Source organism: Protomyctophum bolini (genome assembly GCF_963924005.1).
Source record: "Protomyctophum bolini genome assembly, chromosome: 3".
Taxonomy (NCBI): domain Eukaryota; kingdom Metazoa; phylum Chordata; class Actinopteri; order Myctophiformes; family Myctophidae; genus Protomyctophum; species Protomyctophum bolini.
In genome coordinates, this window is record NC_137864.1 from 37,438,001 (window position 1) to 37,453,394 (window position 15,394).

The following is a 15,394-nucleotide window of genomic DNA, read 5'->3' on the forward strand; positions in this document are numbered from 1 at the left end:
TACTTTAAATATAGCCTGGTTTCCAGCCTGATTTGCTGCATTCTGCGGGTCTGAAATGTCACTTCGCAAGCGAGTAGCGCAGTGACATTTCAGACCAGCGGAACGCAGCGAATCAGCCTGGAACCCAGGCTACTTTAAGTACACTTTGATGCCATTACTTTTGTACTTTTACTCAAGTAAATGTTGAATTCCGAACTTTTACAATTACAGTATTGATACTTATATTTAAGTAAGAAATGTGAGTACTACACCACTGCATTTTAGGCAGTATCGGCAGCTTTTACAACACTGCTATTGGTTTGGGAACAACGTTAATTGCTTGTAGATCTGCTATTTTAATAGCTTGTAGGTCTGCTATTTTCTGTGAATATATTTAATGTAGAAGAAAGAAAAGATCTATGACAGCTAGGACACTGGTTCCCAAACACTGGGTTGAAAATCTACATTTTCCATGAATTAATTAAAAAACAAATTCAACTGTCATACAAAAAATGCCTAATAAAAACAGTATTAAAAAAACAAAAAAACAAATTCAAATTTCATGAAGAAATAATAGGAAACATTCCATAAATTGTTTAAGAAGTAGTGAAAACAGCCTTTGTGCCACGTTGTGAGCTCGTAGATCTGCTTCACTAGTATGGGTGAAACTGAGCAAACTAACTCATTTCTCTTTTGGATGTTTACCTAGAGGACTCCGCAGTCAAAGCATGAGAGAGAAGTGTATGTGGTAGAAATGCATTTTTCAGGTCTAAATGGGTGTAGTGAGACCTGACCCAGATGGATTAAAGGATTTAAATGGATATGTGCAAAAGGTTATGCTCCCATAGTTTACTCCCAGCACCACACAGACATGTTTTGAGAATGTGCATGTTGACCTCTCTTGTTCCTGTAAATATCCACCTTTTGGGGAAGTGTACTTGATCTGCCCTCTTTCACAGGAATGTGGAGTTGTGGATGTGCCACAGAGGGACGACTTTCCCACACGTCTGCCTTGGCACAGACCGTTGTTCAGGTGTTCTTAGTTTCCAAAAACATTGTATCGTGATTTGTCCTTCCTTGGTGCATCACTGCATCTTATACTACTTGGGAGAAAGTCCAACAAACGCTGACTGCATGTTTGATTACAAAAGTGCAGTGCCCAAATGTAATGTTCACCGCCAGACTTTAGATCGATCAGTGATAATACACTAAGAAAACAATGAATTGTTTGTTAAGTGTGTATTATTTTATCCTTTCAATTGAGCGACATTTCATGCGGTGTGGACTAGTGTAGTGCACATGAGAACTTTGAGAAGGCCCCACTACTTGTATTTTACATCCTGGTATTATGATGCAATCCAGACTAAGGTTTCGTTGCTTATTTTATATTTTAGGCTTAACCGGTCGTGCTCAAGTCTTTTTCTTCATACAGTACATGGACTCAGAGACATGAGTTATGAACTAAAGTGATTTTGATTCTATTTATATTAGTAATGGTATGCTGTGGCACCCCTGGACTTGCGTCGCAGCACCCTAGGCCAGGGTGCCACGGCACTCACTTTGAGAAACCCTGCAGTAGAGAGACAGGACAGCTTCACAGCAAGGTGAGCAACATGCAGCAAATGTTCCTGCCAGCCAGGAATCTATAACCAGGGTCACTGTCAGGGCAGGCATTATACTGTATGTGCCCCAACCATTCAGCTATGCTTAACACCCCCATTTTGATAGCTTGTGAATGGCTTTTCATTAGCTAAACTCAACAGGTTGGATTTTTCTTTCTTTCTTTCTTTTTAAAGAGTGTCTAAAAATAGTCTTGTCATGCAGTTGTCTGCCCACTCATTCACATCAGGAAGCACAGACTGTGTGTGTATGTGTGTGTGTGTGTGTGTGTGTGTGTGTGTGTGTGTGTGTCTTAGTATTGATTACTTCTGCTAAGAAAAAATGCATGTAAGCATGAGAGAAACTGAGAAAAGAGAGAACAGGAAATATGTGGTCAAACAGGCAGTCTTCATTTGCTGATGCAGTGCTGTTGTGTTACTGTTTTGTAATAGTGTTGCTTTTCTTAGCACGGATCAAGGCTAAATCCATTGCACACTCACACAGCCTCTGAAATTATCTCACACAATGACAGAGAGGAGAGACAGCCAGATGGAGCAAGAGCGACAGAGAGGGAGGTGAGATGAGGGCGACAGAGAGTGAGGTGAGATGAGGGCGACAGAGAGGGAGGTGAGATGAGAGCGACAGAGAGGGAGGTGAGATGAGGGCGACAGAGAGGGAGGTGAGATGAGAGCGACAGAGAGGGAGGTGAGATGAGGGCGACAGAGAGGGAGGTGAGATGAGGGCGACAGAGAGGGAGGTGAGATGAGAGCGACAGAGAGGGAGGTGAGATGAGAGCGACAGAGAGGGAGGTGAGATGAGAGCGACAGAGAGGGAGGTGAGATGAGGGCAGACCTAAAGGAAAGATGGGAGGAACGGATGATCTTCTCTCTGCTTGTTCAGTCTCTCTCTCTCTCTCCCTCTCCCTCTCTCCCTCTCCCTCTCTCTCTCTCTCTCTCTCTCTCTCTCTCTCTCCTGGTTGCTGCTACTAAAGGTGCTACTACACTGTAGGTGTGCATTGTCTCTTCCATAGGGCTGTATTTTGCGTGTCTTAAGTACCAGGTCTTATTACCTAACTTGAGTAAACTAAAGACCTGGAGGCGTGATCAATGCCATTTGGCTATTCTGAGTGGCCAAAGAGCATTGATCACGCCTCCAGGTCTTTAGTTTACTCAAGTTAGGTAATAAGACCTGGTACTTAAGACATGCAAAATACAGCCATAGGGCTGTATTTTGCGTGTCTTAAGTACCAGATCTTATTACCTAACTTGAGTAAACTAAAGACCTAGAGGCGTGATCAATGCCATTTGGCTATTCTGAGTGGCCAAAGAGCATTGATCACGCCTCCAGGTCTTTAGTTTACTCAAGTTAGGTAATAAGACCTGGTACTTAAGACACGCAAAATACAGCCCCTAGTGTCTAGAGTTGGAATTTAGACCAAAGGTACTTTGGTCTAAATTTGGTACATTTTGGAATTTCCGTGGACAAACGAGGGTAAGAACTTGAAGGGTTAAACATCTAAATTGATTTGTTTGGTGTTGTTGAGTGTTTGGCTTTTCTTCATGTACCGGTATATAATATTAACTTGTTGAAGAAATACTGATTGAATTTTTGCAGTTTCTAGATTCATGCTCACTATTGTTTGGGGACTGTGGCATACAGTATGACTGATCGTGTACAGTATATTATGGCTTGTGCTTCACACAATATCTGGGGCAGTTACTCTTGTGATGCAATGTTTTGATGGTATTTGTCAGTGGTGGAAAGTAAGTAACTAAGTACACTTACTTAAGTACTGCACTTACTGTATATTAGTTATAATTTGTACTTTACTAGTATTTGCAATTTCCAATACGTTTATTTTTACTCTGATCCAAATATTGTACTTCTAGTCTTCTACACTACATTTTTTTTAAAGCTATAGTTACTAGTTACTTGGATGTTGTGGACTTGTGGATTTTGATTATTATTTAAAAAATAATCACACCCATGTGGAGTATATCATGTATCATGTATCATGTGAAGTGTATTACCCGTATCATCGTACATCATCATGACGCAACATGTCTATTTGCTCTACCAAATATGATACATTCTCCATTCATTTCCAATGGGAATTTGTGTCGGTACGTACTTGTAGATTGATGTATTGATTGATGTACAGTATTTGTACATATCTGTCAAAATGATAAGACACAAAAAAAAAGAATAATGTCCAATGGTCTAAAGGAACAAAAATAAAACTTTTCAGCTTTTGGAGCATGATCCAGTGTCCGAGTATGAACTTTAATAGTTTAGTTTTAGTAATTTCGTTTGTTTTTGGTCGTTAAGATGTATTCTTTTGCCAGCCAAGTCTATGGACTTTAATGGTTGTTTAGGGTAGTAAATGACAATGTCATCGTGGTGATTTATATACTGCACTTGCTGCGCCCCTCACTTCACATGAGTGTGATTTTTTGTTATAGGTCGATGAGGAGCCTCCCTGCCCACATGACCTCTGATCCTCGACCTCTCTTGAGCCGAGAAGCCTGAAGGCTCATTCATAGTCTGGATTCTCGGTGGTGAGGTGACCACCGCTCCGGTGGTGAGCTGACCAGCGGAGCTGAAATAACGTTGAGCGGTGGTGAGTAAAAACAGAGAGAAGGGTTGGAGCGGTGGCGGTGGTTTGCTCTTCACCGTGGCTCGTGACGTCATGTTGTAGTTCGGTGGTCACCTAACCACCGAAAATCCAATTAAGCTATTAAGCGCTTGTCCCTTTCTTCTTGCCGTACAGTAGAAGTGATGCCATGGTGGCTCTGCTGTGGGTGTGTGAAACATGACCAACAAGTCACCCTACGATAGCTCAAGCCGTCGGCGTAGCATGGAGCCAACAGGTAAATGTGAAGTGCACACAGTACATGCACTCAGTACACGATGATACACATACAGTACCATACAAAGAAATAGATGCACATGTACCAGGCAGTTAATATGCCTTTGGATATTGACTGTATTATGTATTATATATATATATGGTTTGTCTAATACATGATATTTCAGGTCTTGACACACTATTTAGGCAGGAAACGGCACTGAAAATATGTATACCGTACAATATAAAACACTTCATAGTTCATAGCCTACATCTAACCTTTGTACCCACTGATAGCTGGCTCCAGCCCCATGGTTCCAGAGGCAGACCTTTATCAAAGTCTCCAGGCTGCACTGCCCAAAGCGCCGGACAGCGGGCAGACCTCTGCGTGCGACAAAGGTAGAATTCTGCTTCTCAGTGTTGAACTGTATACAAAGCAAACACTACCATTGTGCTGTTGACTCCCTCCATACCATAATAAGGAAGTGGTGGCACGAAATATGTAACTTTTCTAAATGGGCCCAAGTTTATTTCCAGTTGCAGTGTCAGCTGACAGGAAATAAACTTGGACCCAGGCTGTTGCCTGTTGCCTATGCCTACCAATTCCACTGACAGTGACAAGGTCTATAGAGTGCAAAACAAAGAAAATAGCTATATTTAGTGTGCATGCGTGCATGCGTTAGTGTGCATGTCAGCTTGAGCTAGCCAAACGTTCCCCAGGGGTTATTGCACTGACGTGAAGTGTTGATTCGCAGTGCGTCGATTTGTGTGTTCACATTTCGGTACCCAGCACCCTCTCCATCTCCCTGCATCTCTTACATAATCACCTTCACAGACAGCTCCGCACTGTGTACTGGTACAATTGATGAAGCTTTGGTTTTTTGCTGTGTCCGAACAGCATTCTTGTCCTAATTCCACCCATGATAGGCATTTTCTCAGCTTCGCCTAAAACCACATGCTGTTGAGGTGACAACATCCTGCTGTAGTCATCATATCAGCAGTGTGATAGCTGTTAGTCATCAACCATGTTTTGGAAAAGCAACCATTGCAACTTTTGTTCAATGCTATATGGAAATGTAGTCTACTAGAATCTTACACGCATGCGGCACGCTCGCGTCTATGCCATGCTGTCCATGCTGTTGTTCTTTCTCCGTGAATATCGTGTCACTCGTGTGTCCGCTGTCCTGGGCCATCGCATCACGGAAAGGAAAACCACAGAGCTGGGTTGAAAACCCAACAATAGGGTCGCTCTGTGACCTATTGCGGCTGCGGAGCACGGGCAGGAGCGGCGCTTCTGCATGCGTCACGGTCTATGACTTGCCCAATTGAACTGTGCATGTGTGCGCTCACAACTTGTTACCGTTTCAAATGTAATAATGTGTGTGTGTGTGTGTGTGTGTGTGTGTGTGTACGCAGGCAGGCTGGAGCACATTATCCGATGGACACTTCATAAGAAGGTTCTGAACAACCCTGCCAACAGCTTGGCTCTGGTCCGAGTGGTTATCAAGGAGCTGGAGAAGGTGCATAAAGTTTCCTCTTCTGTTTTTGTTCATTGAATTGAATTGAATGCTGATATGCCGGTCCTCTACTGCAGTGGTTTTCAACCGTTTTCATATCAAGACCCATCATTTATTTGGTATTTGAGCCACAGACCTCCAATTGATTACCCTAACCCTAACCTACAGACTCAAAACTAAAGAATATTTTGTCGTTGGATAAGATTTCGTCCACAATTCCATGCTGATGTTAGTAGCATTAGGAGAGAAAACAGGCAAACATTGATCAAAATAACAATTCTTCTACATTCTCTAATTGTGTAGAGTTTCTTTTAATTAAGTAAAGCAGAGAGCATGAGAGCGTAACATGAAACCAAATGGAGTGGACCCATAGGGTCTCTCCATCATTTTGGGAACCACCTGTAGTTGACCACTGGTTGTAGGACCACTGGTTGAAAACCACTGTTTACCGTATGTGCTAAGAAAGCCCTTTTTTTTTTTTTTTTTTTACATGACGTTCACTTTCTCTGCAGGCTGAGAGGCTGAACTCTTCCAGGATCATCATTCCTTTGTTGCACACACTAATATATGCCATCATCCAGGTACGTATGTAGTTTATGGCTTCATAAACTGTGGGATAGGACCCAAATCAGATCATGTACGGTATGGCCTATAGCAGGGGTTTTCAACCATTTTAATATCAAGGCCCATAATATATTCAGCATTTGAGCCATGGACCATGCACCATTTGATGACATTTAGCCCCTCATACCCAAAACTAAAGAATATTTTTTTGTCGTTAAATATTTTGTCCTCTAGTATAAATTAACAATTATTCTACATTCTGTAATTGTGTAGACTTCTTGTAAATTAAGTAATGCAGATGTTTCACAATACTTTAGCTGTTGAGAGTGTAAAATTAAACCAAATGGGCCCGTAAGGGTCCATTTGGTTTCATTTTACACTCTCAGGAGTTCAAGATCTATAAGGGTCCATTTGGTTACCAACTCTCCATCATTTAGCTGGGGACCACCAGGAACCCCCTCAAGGACCACTGGTTGAAAACCCCACCTTAACCTCTGTGTCCTGGCTATCTGGTTTATCCTGATTGACACAGGAATAGAAATAGTTATGCAGCACTGAACTAAAGTGTTGGAGAAATAACTCAACATTGACCGAATGCATCGTTGAATGCACTTTGTGTCCTTACTGGTTTAAGTTTACATTCTACATTTATAGCTTGTCCAAGCGAGGGCAGGCTGTTTTGTAGATTAAGAAGTTGCTCTGCACATACAGTAGTTAACTTATGGTTATAGTTTGAGAACAGTGGTACGTGATTGACTGAACTCTGTGTGTGTGTGTGTGTGTGTGTGTGTGTGTGTGTGTGTGTGTGTGTGTGTGTGTGTGTGTGTGTGTGTGTGTGTGTGTGTGTGTGTCTGTGTGTGTGTGTGTGTCTGTGTGTCCGTGTGTCCTTGCGTGCATCCTCTTTCCAGACTGTCTACATTCCAGATGATCTCTACAAGCGGGTTTATGATTTTTGTAAGAGACTCCTGGCCTTTCCCCAGCCTTATTGCACAATAGCCCTCAGCTACACTCGACAGATAAAGGCTGAGTGCTCTATTCCAGGTACGATTCAGGCATAGATCAAGTTATTACATTTTGTAACTATATATACTGTCGGGAGGAAACCTCATAACTCCATTTTTGAGGTTTTAGATTTTTTTTGGCATAGATCCGTGCTATTGAACACCCTTTAGTTTAGACTGAACACAGTCTATGTGTTCAAAAGTAGTTGGGTAAAAAGTGCTTTGGACAAAACCTCTTAACTCCATTGGACCCTCAAAATGTCTGCTAAAGCAACTAACTCCACCACCTCTCCCCCTCTCATGGAAGTAGATGACAATATGAAATTACAACACCAACTTTGATGAGGCTGTATTGCTTTGTTTTAAAAATATACTGTTTTCTTAATTTCCTGAAAAATGAAAATTTTTGAGTTACGAGTTTCCTCCCGACTGCACACACACACACACACACACACACACACACAAACACACACACACACACACACACACACACACACACACACACACACACACACACACACACACACACACACACAATGCAATACAGTGTATGTATGGCCATCCTTGTGTATGTTCTCTTCATTACGCACATGCTGCCTAGTGTACAGTATTGTCATATACACATTAGTTGACAATTATCCATAAACACTGACGTATATTATTATACAGCACAGGCAAGAACTACAAATAAGGGACAAAACTCCAAAGGACAAAAGGAGGGAAAGTCCATGGGCAGCTGGTGGATTATAAGACCCATTTACAGCATACACCCACATATGTACATGTTCAGAATTCAACCTGCATTGGAATACACCGTGGACAGATTTGTATGGTATATTAGCAGTTAACAGTGGTCAATGCTGTGTGGTTCACAGGGCGCATGTATGAGAGGATGGTGGTGTCCGAGCAGAGTCTGAAAAATGAACACTACCCCTTCCAGGAGAGGTGAGTCAGCTAAACGACAATGAGTTTGTAATTAAGGATTTATAAAGGATTATTTCCATGTTCTATCTTTAGTCACATTGCTCGGCAATGTGTCAGACCTATTTACAAAAAATATTATACTTTTTCCCACTTTGGGCCTGACCTTCATGCTCAGCTCATTGATCCAGTAATACAATCTAATTATCTGACATTATCTGACATTACCAAGATGCATTCATCCACTCATCTCCATCTCAGAAAATGATTTTGTACTACATCAAATAGGTTAATTCACTGTATACCATATAAAAAGTTGAAAATAAAACCTTACTCTACTAAAATTAAATGAATTACTTTTACCCTGACATGACCAGTTAACCACATTAACCCTTTCTTAGCCCTTTTTTGGGCAAACAAAGATTCTTCTAGATTTCTATTTTTATTTATACAGTATAGTATTTTTTTGCGCTTTGTCTTACGATGCCATAGAAGGGGCTTTGGTGGTTAGTCTGAGATCATTCACCTCGTGTCATCTCCCCAGGGTTTTTGTGTTTGCTGACCCAACAGTCATCTCTGGTTCTGTTGGAGATGTCCTGCGTGGGGACATTGAGAAGTCAGGCCCAGGACGTTTCCTCAGTCCCATAGACCACATGTGTTCTGTGATCAAAAACTCCATCCAGGCTGCTCTGGGAGAGGAACAGTGCCATGGTCCTAACCTGGCTCAGTCGCTGAAGGTGAGGCTCTCTTTCCCTTTTTACGTTTTAATTCATCAACACCAACTCCTTTTACATGTCTCGTTATGTCAATTCACTGTTTTATTGTTTTCACATTTTATTCCATCCTGTTTTATTTTATATTTATTAGGAGCATTAAGTGCAAAAGTAAAATCCACAGGATGACACTTTCCAAAGTGGTCCTTGGAAACAAATACTACATGGAAATAAAGAAATCTACACAGTACTAGTCCCCGTTGCAACCCATGGTCTAAACTAAAGACCTTAAAATGGAACCATCAATTCTCCCTGCTAAGCTACCTGTGTTTTGTTATTGCTGTTGCTTCTTTTTTGCTATATCTGTATACATTGAGACCACTTTCACTTTCTGGAAAAACGCTGCAAAAAAATCTAAAAAAAGGCAACAGTCTGCACTCTGCAAGGACCTTTATTGTGAAGGAAAAATCTTGCTCAGGGCACAAAATTGCTCATGGGCCGGCACTGCTGAAACGTCTTCATGCAGACTGTTCCATTTAGCTCAGGTTAAACAGGAGAGAGACCCCTGGCACTGGTCCAAATTTAACACCTCCACAGGATACACACTCGACCAACCTTTCACCTCTTTTCTATTAATACCATTGTGTGTATGTTTATCTTCCTGTGTGTGTGTGTGCGTGCGCGTGTGCGTGACAACAGGACATGGGTGAAGACATTGAGCCGTACTTCCAGGAAGTGTTGTCGGCTATGGAGCTGAGCGTGGACAGCGGGGGCGTCAGAGGGGAAGGAGCAGCAGCGCTGAGGAGCCGTCTGAAGCAGCTGTACAGAGAGATCCTCACTGCTACAGGGACAGGTAGGTAGAGAGCCCTGCCCCCATTGATGTTTTCACCCCTCACTGCTACAGGGACAGGTAGATAGAGAGCCCTGCCCCCATTGATGTTTTCACCCCTCACTGCTACAGGGACAGGTAGGTAGAGAGCCCTGCCCCCATTAATGTTTTCACCCCTCACTGCTACAGGGACAGGTAGGTAGAGAGCCCTGCCCCCATTAATGTTTTCACCCCTCACTGCTACAGGGACAGGTAGATAGAGAGCCCTGCCCCCATTAATGTTTTCACCCCTCACTGCTACAGGGACAGGTAGATAGAGAGCCCTGCCCCCATTAATGTTTTCACCCCTCACTGCTACAGGGACAGGTAGATAGAGAGCCCTGCCCCCATTAATGTTTTCACCCCTCACTGCTACAGGGACAGGTAGATAGAGAGCCCTGCCCCCATATAATCATAGAGATTTTTTTGTCGCATTCCTAAGCCAATAATTTGATGAGCGGCGGCGGCGGAGTCTCTGGTAGGGTGTGTACTGTAATTGATAGAAAATATTTTTTGGGGTGAACTACTCCTTTAAGCACTATAGCCTGACTAAAGATGGACACATTTAACTAGGAGGATGACCAATACAATATTTTCTTTCATATTCCATTTTAGATGCTATAGTTAAGGGGTTGCATTAAATCACGTTTGTTGGGGACAGGGACGCTGCTGACCTGAGCAGATCCACATAAGCACGCATTCTGAGTCTTGAAACCTATTCAACTCAAGGACGCATGCACATTATTAATCGGCGGAGCCACTGAGAAAATTATTATTATGAGGATCGGCTTGGCGCATTTTGTTGCCCCCCTCGGCATGTGCCTACTGTGCGTATGCCTAGCAGCGGTCCTGTTTATCAAAAATAGAAAGGTCCTTACCTTTCGTCCACCTTTTGTTCACTTCTCATAGTCAAGCATGCAAGATCGTAGCACAATGAGACAGGTTGTGAGCTTATAATAAATAGATCTGCTATTTTTGCTATATTCTAAAACATTAAAAACTTTTTGAAATTTGCAAATTCGAGCATACCCAAAATAGAGATAAACCTCGAGACGGTTTATAGTGTCAATGATAACAAAATGTATCTATGCAAAATGGTGTGGTCACTCCGACAAACACTCCACTGTCCGCTGGAGCTTCGGAATACCTCTGTGGCCTAATCGGGGAAGTCAGCAGTTGAGCGCCTATATATCCATGACTTCTATAATTAATTATAGCTAGTGTTATCATAACACCTGTCCATCCTGCAGAGTCTCTCCACGCTCGGAAGCAGATGGAGGGAGGAAGTAAGGGGGTGTTTGTTTTCAGTCTAATGTGACAGTTTTGGTCTTTTCCTCTGTCTCTCTTTCTCCCGCTCTGTGTGTGTGTGTGTGTGTGTGTGTGTGTGTGTGTGTGTGTGTTCTCCTCGCTGTGTGTGTGTGTGTGTGTGTGTGTGTGTGTGTGTGTGTGTGTGTGTGTGTGTGTGTGTGTGTGTGTGTGTGTGTGTGTGTGTGTGTGTGTGTGTGTGTGTGTGTGTGTGTGTGTGTGTGTGTGTGTTGCAGACCCATTGTCTCATGGCTCATTGTCTGACAGTCCTCTTCCCAACCCGGAGATGAGCTTCCACCTCTGGTTGTCAGACGAGGATATCTGTGAGTAGCTCACTGGGAGGTCTTGCAATGAACCACTTTTTCGACGCCAGGTTGAAAGTGGTTAAATCTAATTTCTCAGTCATGATGGTGTCACTCGCAGGAAAATAAGTGATATCTTAAAGCTAACGGCATGTTTTTTTCCATTTTCCATTTGTAGATGAAGTATAAATTAGGTTTAACACATCAAGCAAGCCACACTAGGCTAAGATGCATTAAAGTAGCAGGATTCATGAATTAATGGGTTGTGAAATCCCAGGCAGATTTTATAGTTTGTTTCAAATCTACAGCAGATTAAAACATGGCAGGCTAAATGAGGCTATTATAAAGCTATTGTAATAATGGGTGTGACGTGTTGTATTATGAAAAATCAACAACGATTGACGATTATGCAAAAACAATTGTGATTATCTCAAATAATTGCGATTACCGGTAGGTGATTATGTAATAATTGTGACAGGCCTATAGTCAATAGCATTGTCATTGCACATTGACACCTAAATAACACATCCAATTGTCTTCATTAGTTGCCTTGCTTACATCACTCTGTACTACGGTCAGTCTTATTGCTCAACTGGGTCTTCTCAACTGCTGGTGGAAAGAGTACTCAAATGTTTTCAAGTAATTGTAGTGGAGTAAAAGTATAATAATTGCCTCTGGGATGTAGTGGAGTAAATGAAAGTATTGGAAATTGAAAATACACAAATAAAGTACAGATACCTCAAAATTGTACTTAAGTACAGTAGTTGAGTATATGTACTTAAGGGGAATATCACTCATTTTCAGCATTGAACTATGTCATTAATATACAACCCCAAGTTCTAGACCTCCAGTTCTAGGCTAAAATAGGGGAGATCGTAAATTGCAATAACAATTAGAATAAGCCAGGTCCACAACAAACAAATCACTCAGCTCCATATATGGACACAAAAGGGGCCAGGTCCACATATACAGTAAGCGATGCAACACACTCCATATTTGGACGTCCCGCTGTTACTGTATATGTGGACCTGGCCCCTTTTGTGCCCATATATGGAGCTGAGTGGACCTGGCCCCTTTTGTGCCCATATATGGAGCTGAGTGATTGCTGATGCAACACACTCCATATTTGGATAGCGGGACAGACACACAGACAGACAGACAGACAGACATGATCTGCTAGGTCTCATAGTAAGTGCTCACTGCATTCGCAATGACATAGTTCAGTGTTGAAAATGAGTGGTATTCCCCTTTAGTTACTTTGCACCACTGACTGCTGGTCAAATGAGATCTGTCTCCTTTTGAAACATGTTACAGGAAACACGATTGCTGTGTAAAGTAGCCTACTATGCCTCAGGTTGCATGACATTGCATGAACTTGCAATGTGTGCTTTCCCTGTCCACATGACGCGATCTCCACAGTTTCCAATGAATCAGCCATTCAAAAGGAAGAGTTATAGAAAAATGTTTTATTAGGAGGTGCTGAATAAGCCTTATATGTTTTTTGTTTTGTTTTTTCATTTTTTTGACAGGGAGAGAGCTTGCGAAGTGTGTGCGCTCAAGCTCAATGTCGGAACAGTTTAGCCTCAGTGCTGCGGAGGAGCTGCTGTGTGACCTGCTCATGGACCTAAAACCACCAGATATGCCACGACACTCTGTCATGTCCAACGACAGTGGCATCGAAAGGGACCTGACCCCCGGCACTGAGCCACTCACAACATCACCCGAATATTCCTGTCCAGGCTCATCTGGAGAGCCCAGTAAAAAGTAATTCAAGCAAGACATTGAATCAATTAAAACGATTAAAGTCATTATGCTGCGATCAATATGTATAAGAATCTTCTAGATTTTCTCGTTTTCAATAATAATAATGGTGGTTGCACACTGGTGCCTTTTTTCGCTGCGTTTTGCGGATACGAAAGTAGTAGGCTATCACTAGCTGTCAGCCTGTCAGTAGACTAGACAGCTGCGGAAAATCTTTTGTTTTTAGTACGTCCCCCGAAATTCGCTCCGATATTCGGCCGAAAAAAGCGCACCAGTGTGCAAACATCTTAATGATATTATTACTATTGTTTTTTTGCTTTTTAAATTGAACCTCTTCCTTTCACACAGTGAGCCAGACCAAAACAAGCTCAACCGCCGCGGAGGCATGAAGGTGAGACCTTCTCCATCGGACAACATGGCTTTCATGCAGAGCGCTCTCGAGACCCACCACGGGGCCGGAGCGGGTGGCGGGGGTAGAGGAGGAAGGGGACCTCTGCAGAGACAAGCAGGGTTCTGTGAGTCCCAGACACCCGTTGACAACAAGCAACAGCAGAAGAAGCACCTCGTAGCGAGGATAGTCGCTGTGGGAGATGACAGGGTGCTGGGACGCCTGGCCAAGGCCTTGTACTCTCTCAGGTGAGACACCAGATCAGACCAAGCTGTGTCTATGTACTGGTAGAAAGAGGAGATTCCGATGTTGAAAATGAAAACTTAACATTGTCAAATCTAACCTAATCTAATCATGAGAAGTAATTACTAAGTTTACTTCTACAAATGTACAAATTTGTTATACTAGAGCAGTGCCCGGAGCCTGGTCCTGCCCAGAGCCCGGGCAGAGGACCTTTGTGGCGGTTCTAGACAACAGTGGGTGTGAGTGACTCGACACCGTGCACTGCACTATTGTGATGTCAGAAGTGATATCAGCGGTATCCCCTTTTATGCCCATATATGGAGTTCTTTGTCGGGCATGCCCAAATATGCAGATGTCAGAATGATGTCAGAAGTCGGTGGGACGAACCCGTATTTAGGCATGCCCAAATACGGAGTCTGGCCCGGGCAGAGGCCTTGTGATGTCAGCTGTGGCCCGGGCAGAGGCCTTTTGGGGCGGTTCTGGACAACCATGGTTCCGACCGACTCGACACCGGGCACTGAACTCCCTGTAGGGGTTCTCGAATTACGTGGATTACAGACGTACAGACGTACACACAGAGACTATTTCTTTCAACACAAGGAAATGTCTGGACCTCGACTTACTCAACTTAAAATTAATTTCTGCATAATAGTGGAGATAATCTGCGCTGCGGTCTCTGCTATATATGTCACATGTCAAATACAGTACATGAAGATGCTTCGGTGGGGATTTTCAAACCAATTCATTGAGGATATTGTGCACTGAACACGTTTTGTGGATTTTGTAACTCATCAGTCTGTCTGTTTTAGGAAAAGGGAAGCACGACGGCCTTTCCTGACCACTAAATTAAACCTCCAGTTTTACTACATCCCTGTTTGTGAGGACTCAACATCTGTCAAAGTAAGCACTTCCCTTAACTAGACTAAGCTCTTATCAATGTTCACTCTACAAGCAACACAATATTGGATGTTATCAGTACAGGTCAGGATTAGACATGTCACAATTATTACATAATCGTCAATCGTTTCCATGTTGAAAAATGCCCATACATTTTCAAACATTATTCAAAAATAGCAGAAATGGCAGATCTACAAGCTTACAACATGTCACGAAAGTGACGTGTTGTAAGCTAACTTTATTATTATATTGTTATATTTGTTTAGTATTTATTATCCTGTGTTGCTAGTTACAGTTTGAGAGCTGAGATCAGGGACGCCAGCTGTGTGCAGGGAGTTTAGGTTGGCAGGTCACAGCTGCCAGCTTCAGTGGCCTCTTTGTTTTATAGCTGCGGGAGGGAAGATACTGTAAGCACTACCAAGCTAGAAGAAGAGATCTAATGGAACATTGTTTTCTTTTAGCCAATTATGATCTGACCGTCAGGCAAG

General features: G+C 42.7%; 1 protein-coding gene across 5 annotated transcripts in view; it reads left to right on the forward strand.

Annotated features, from left to right (window-relative positions):
• Positions 1-15,394, forward strand: part of pik3r6 (phosphoinositide-3-kinase regulatory subunit 6) — a 31,459-nt gene that overhangs the window by 9,001 nt on the left and 7,064 nt on the right. For 4 of the 5 annotated variants that reach the window (XR_013963578.1, XM_080757515.1, XM_080757518.1 and 1 more), the window contains 13 exons: positions 4,041-4,198; positions 4,349-4,448; positions 4,724-4,825; positions 5,843-5,946; positions 6,456-6,524; positions 7,416-7,548; positions 8,384-8,453; positions 8,974-9,166; positions 9,842-9,995; positions 11,552-11,638; positions 13,147-13,381; positions 13,727-14,014; positions 14,819-14,909. Coding sequence is in view for 4 of the 5 variants with exons in the window: in XM_080757515.1 (XP_080613641.1) it covers positions 4,391-4,448; positions 4,724-4,825; positions 5,843-5,946; positions 6,456-6,524; positions 7,416-7,548; positions 8,384-8,453; positions 8,974-9,166; positions 9,842-9,995; positions 11,552-11,638; positions 13,147-13,381; positions 13,727-14,014; positions 14,819-14,909 (1,584 nt within the window). In the remaining variant the exon portion in view is untranslated. The remainder of the gene's footprint in view (positions 1-4,040; positions 4,199-4,348; positions 4,449-4,723; positions 4,826-5,842; positions 5,947-6,455; positions 6,525-7,415; positions 7,549-8,383; positions 8,454-8,973; positions 9,167-9,841; positions 9,996-11,551; positions 11,639-13,146; positions 13,382-13,726; positions 14,015-14,818; positions 14,910-15,394) is intronic. The other variant, XM_080757516.1, reaches the window with a different exon arrangement.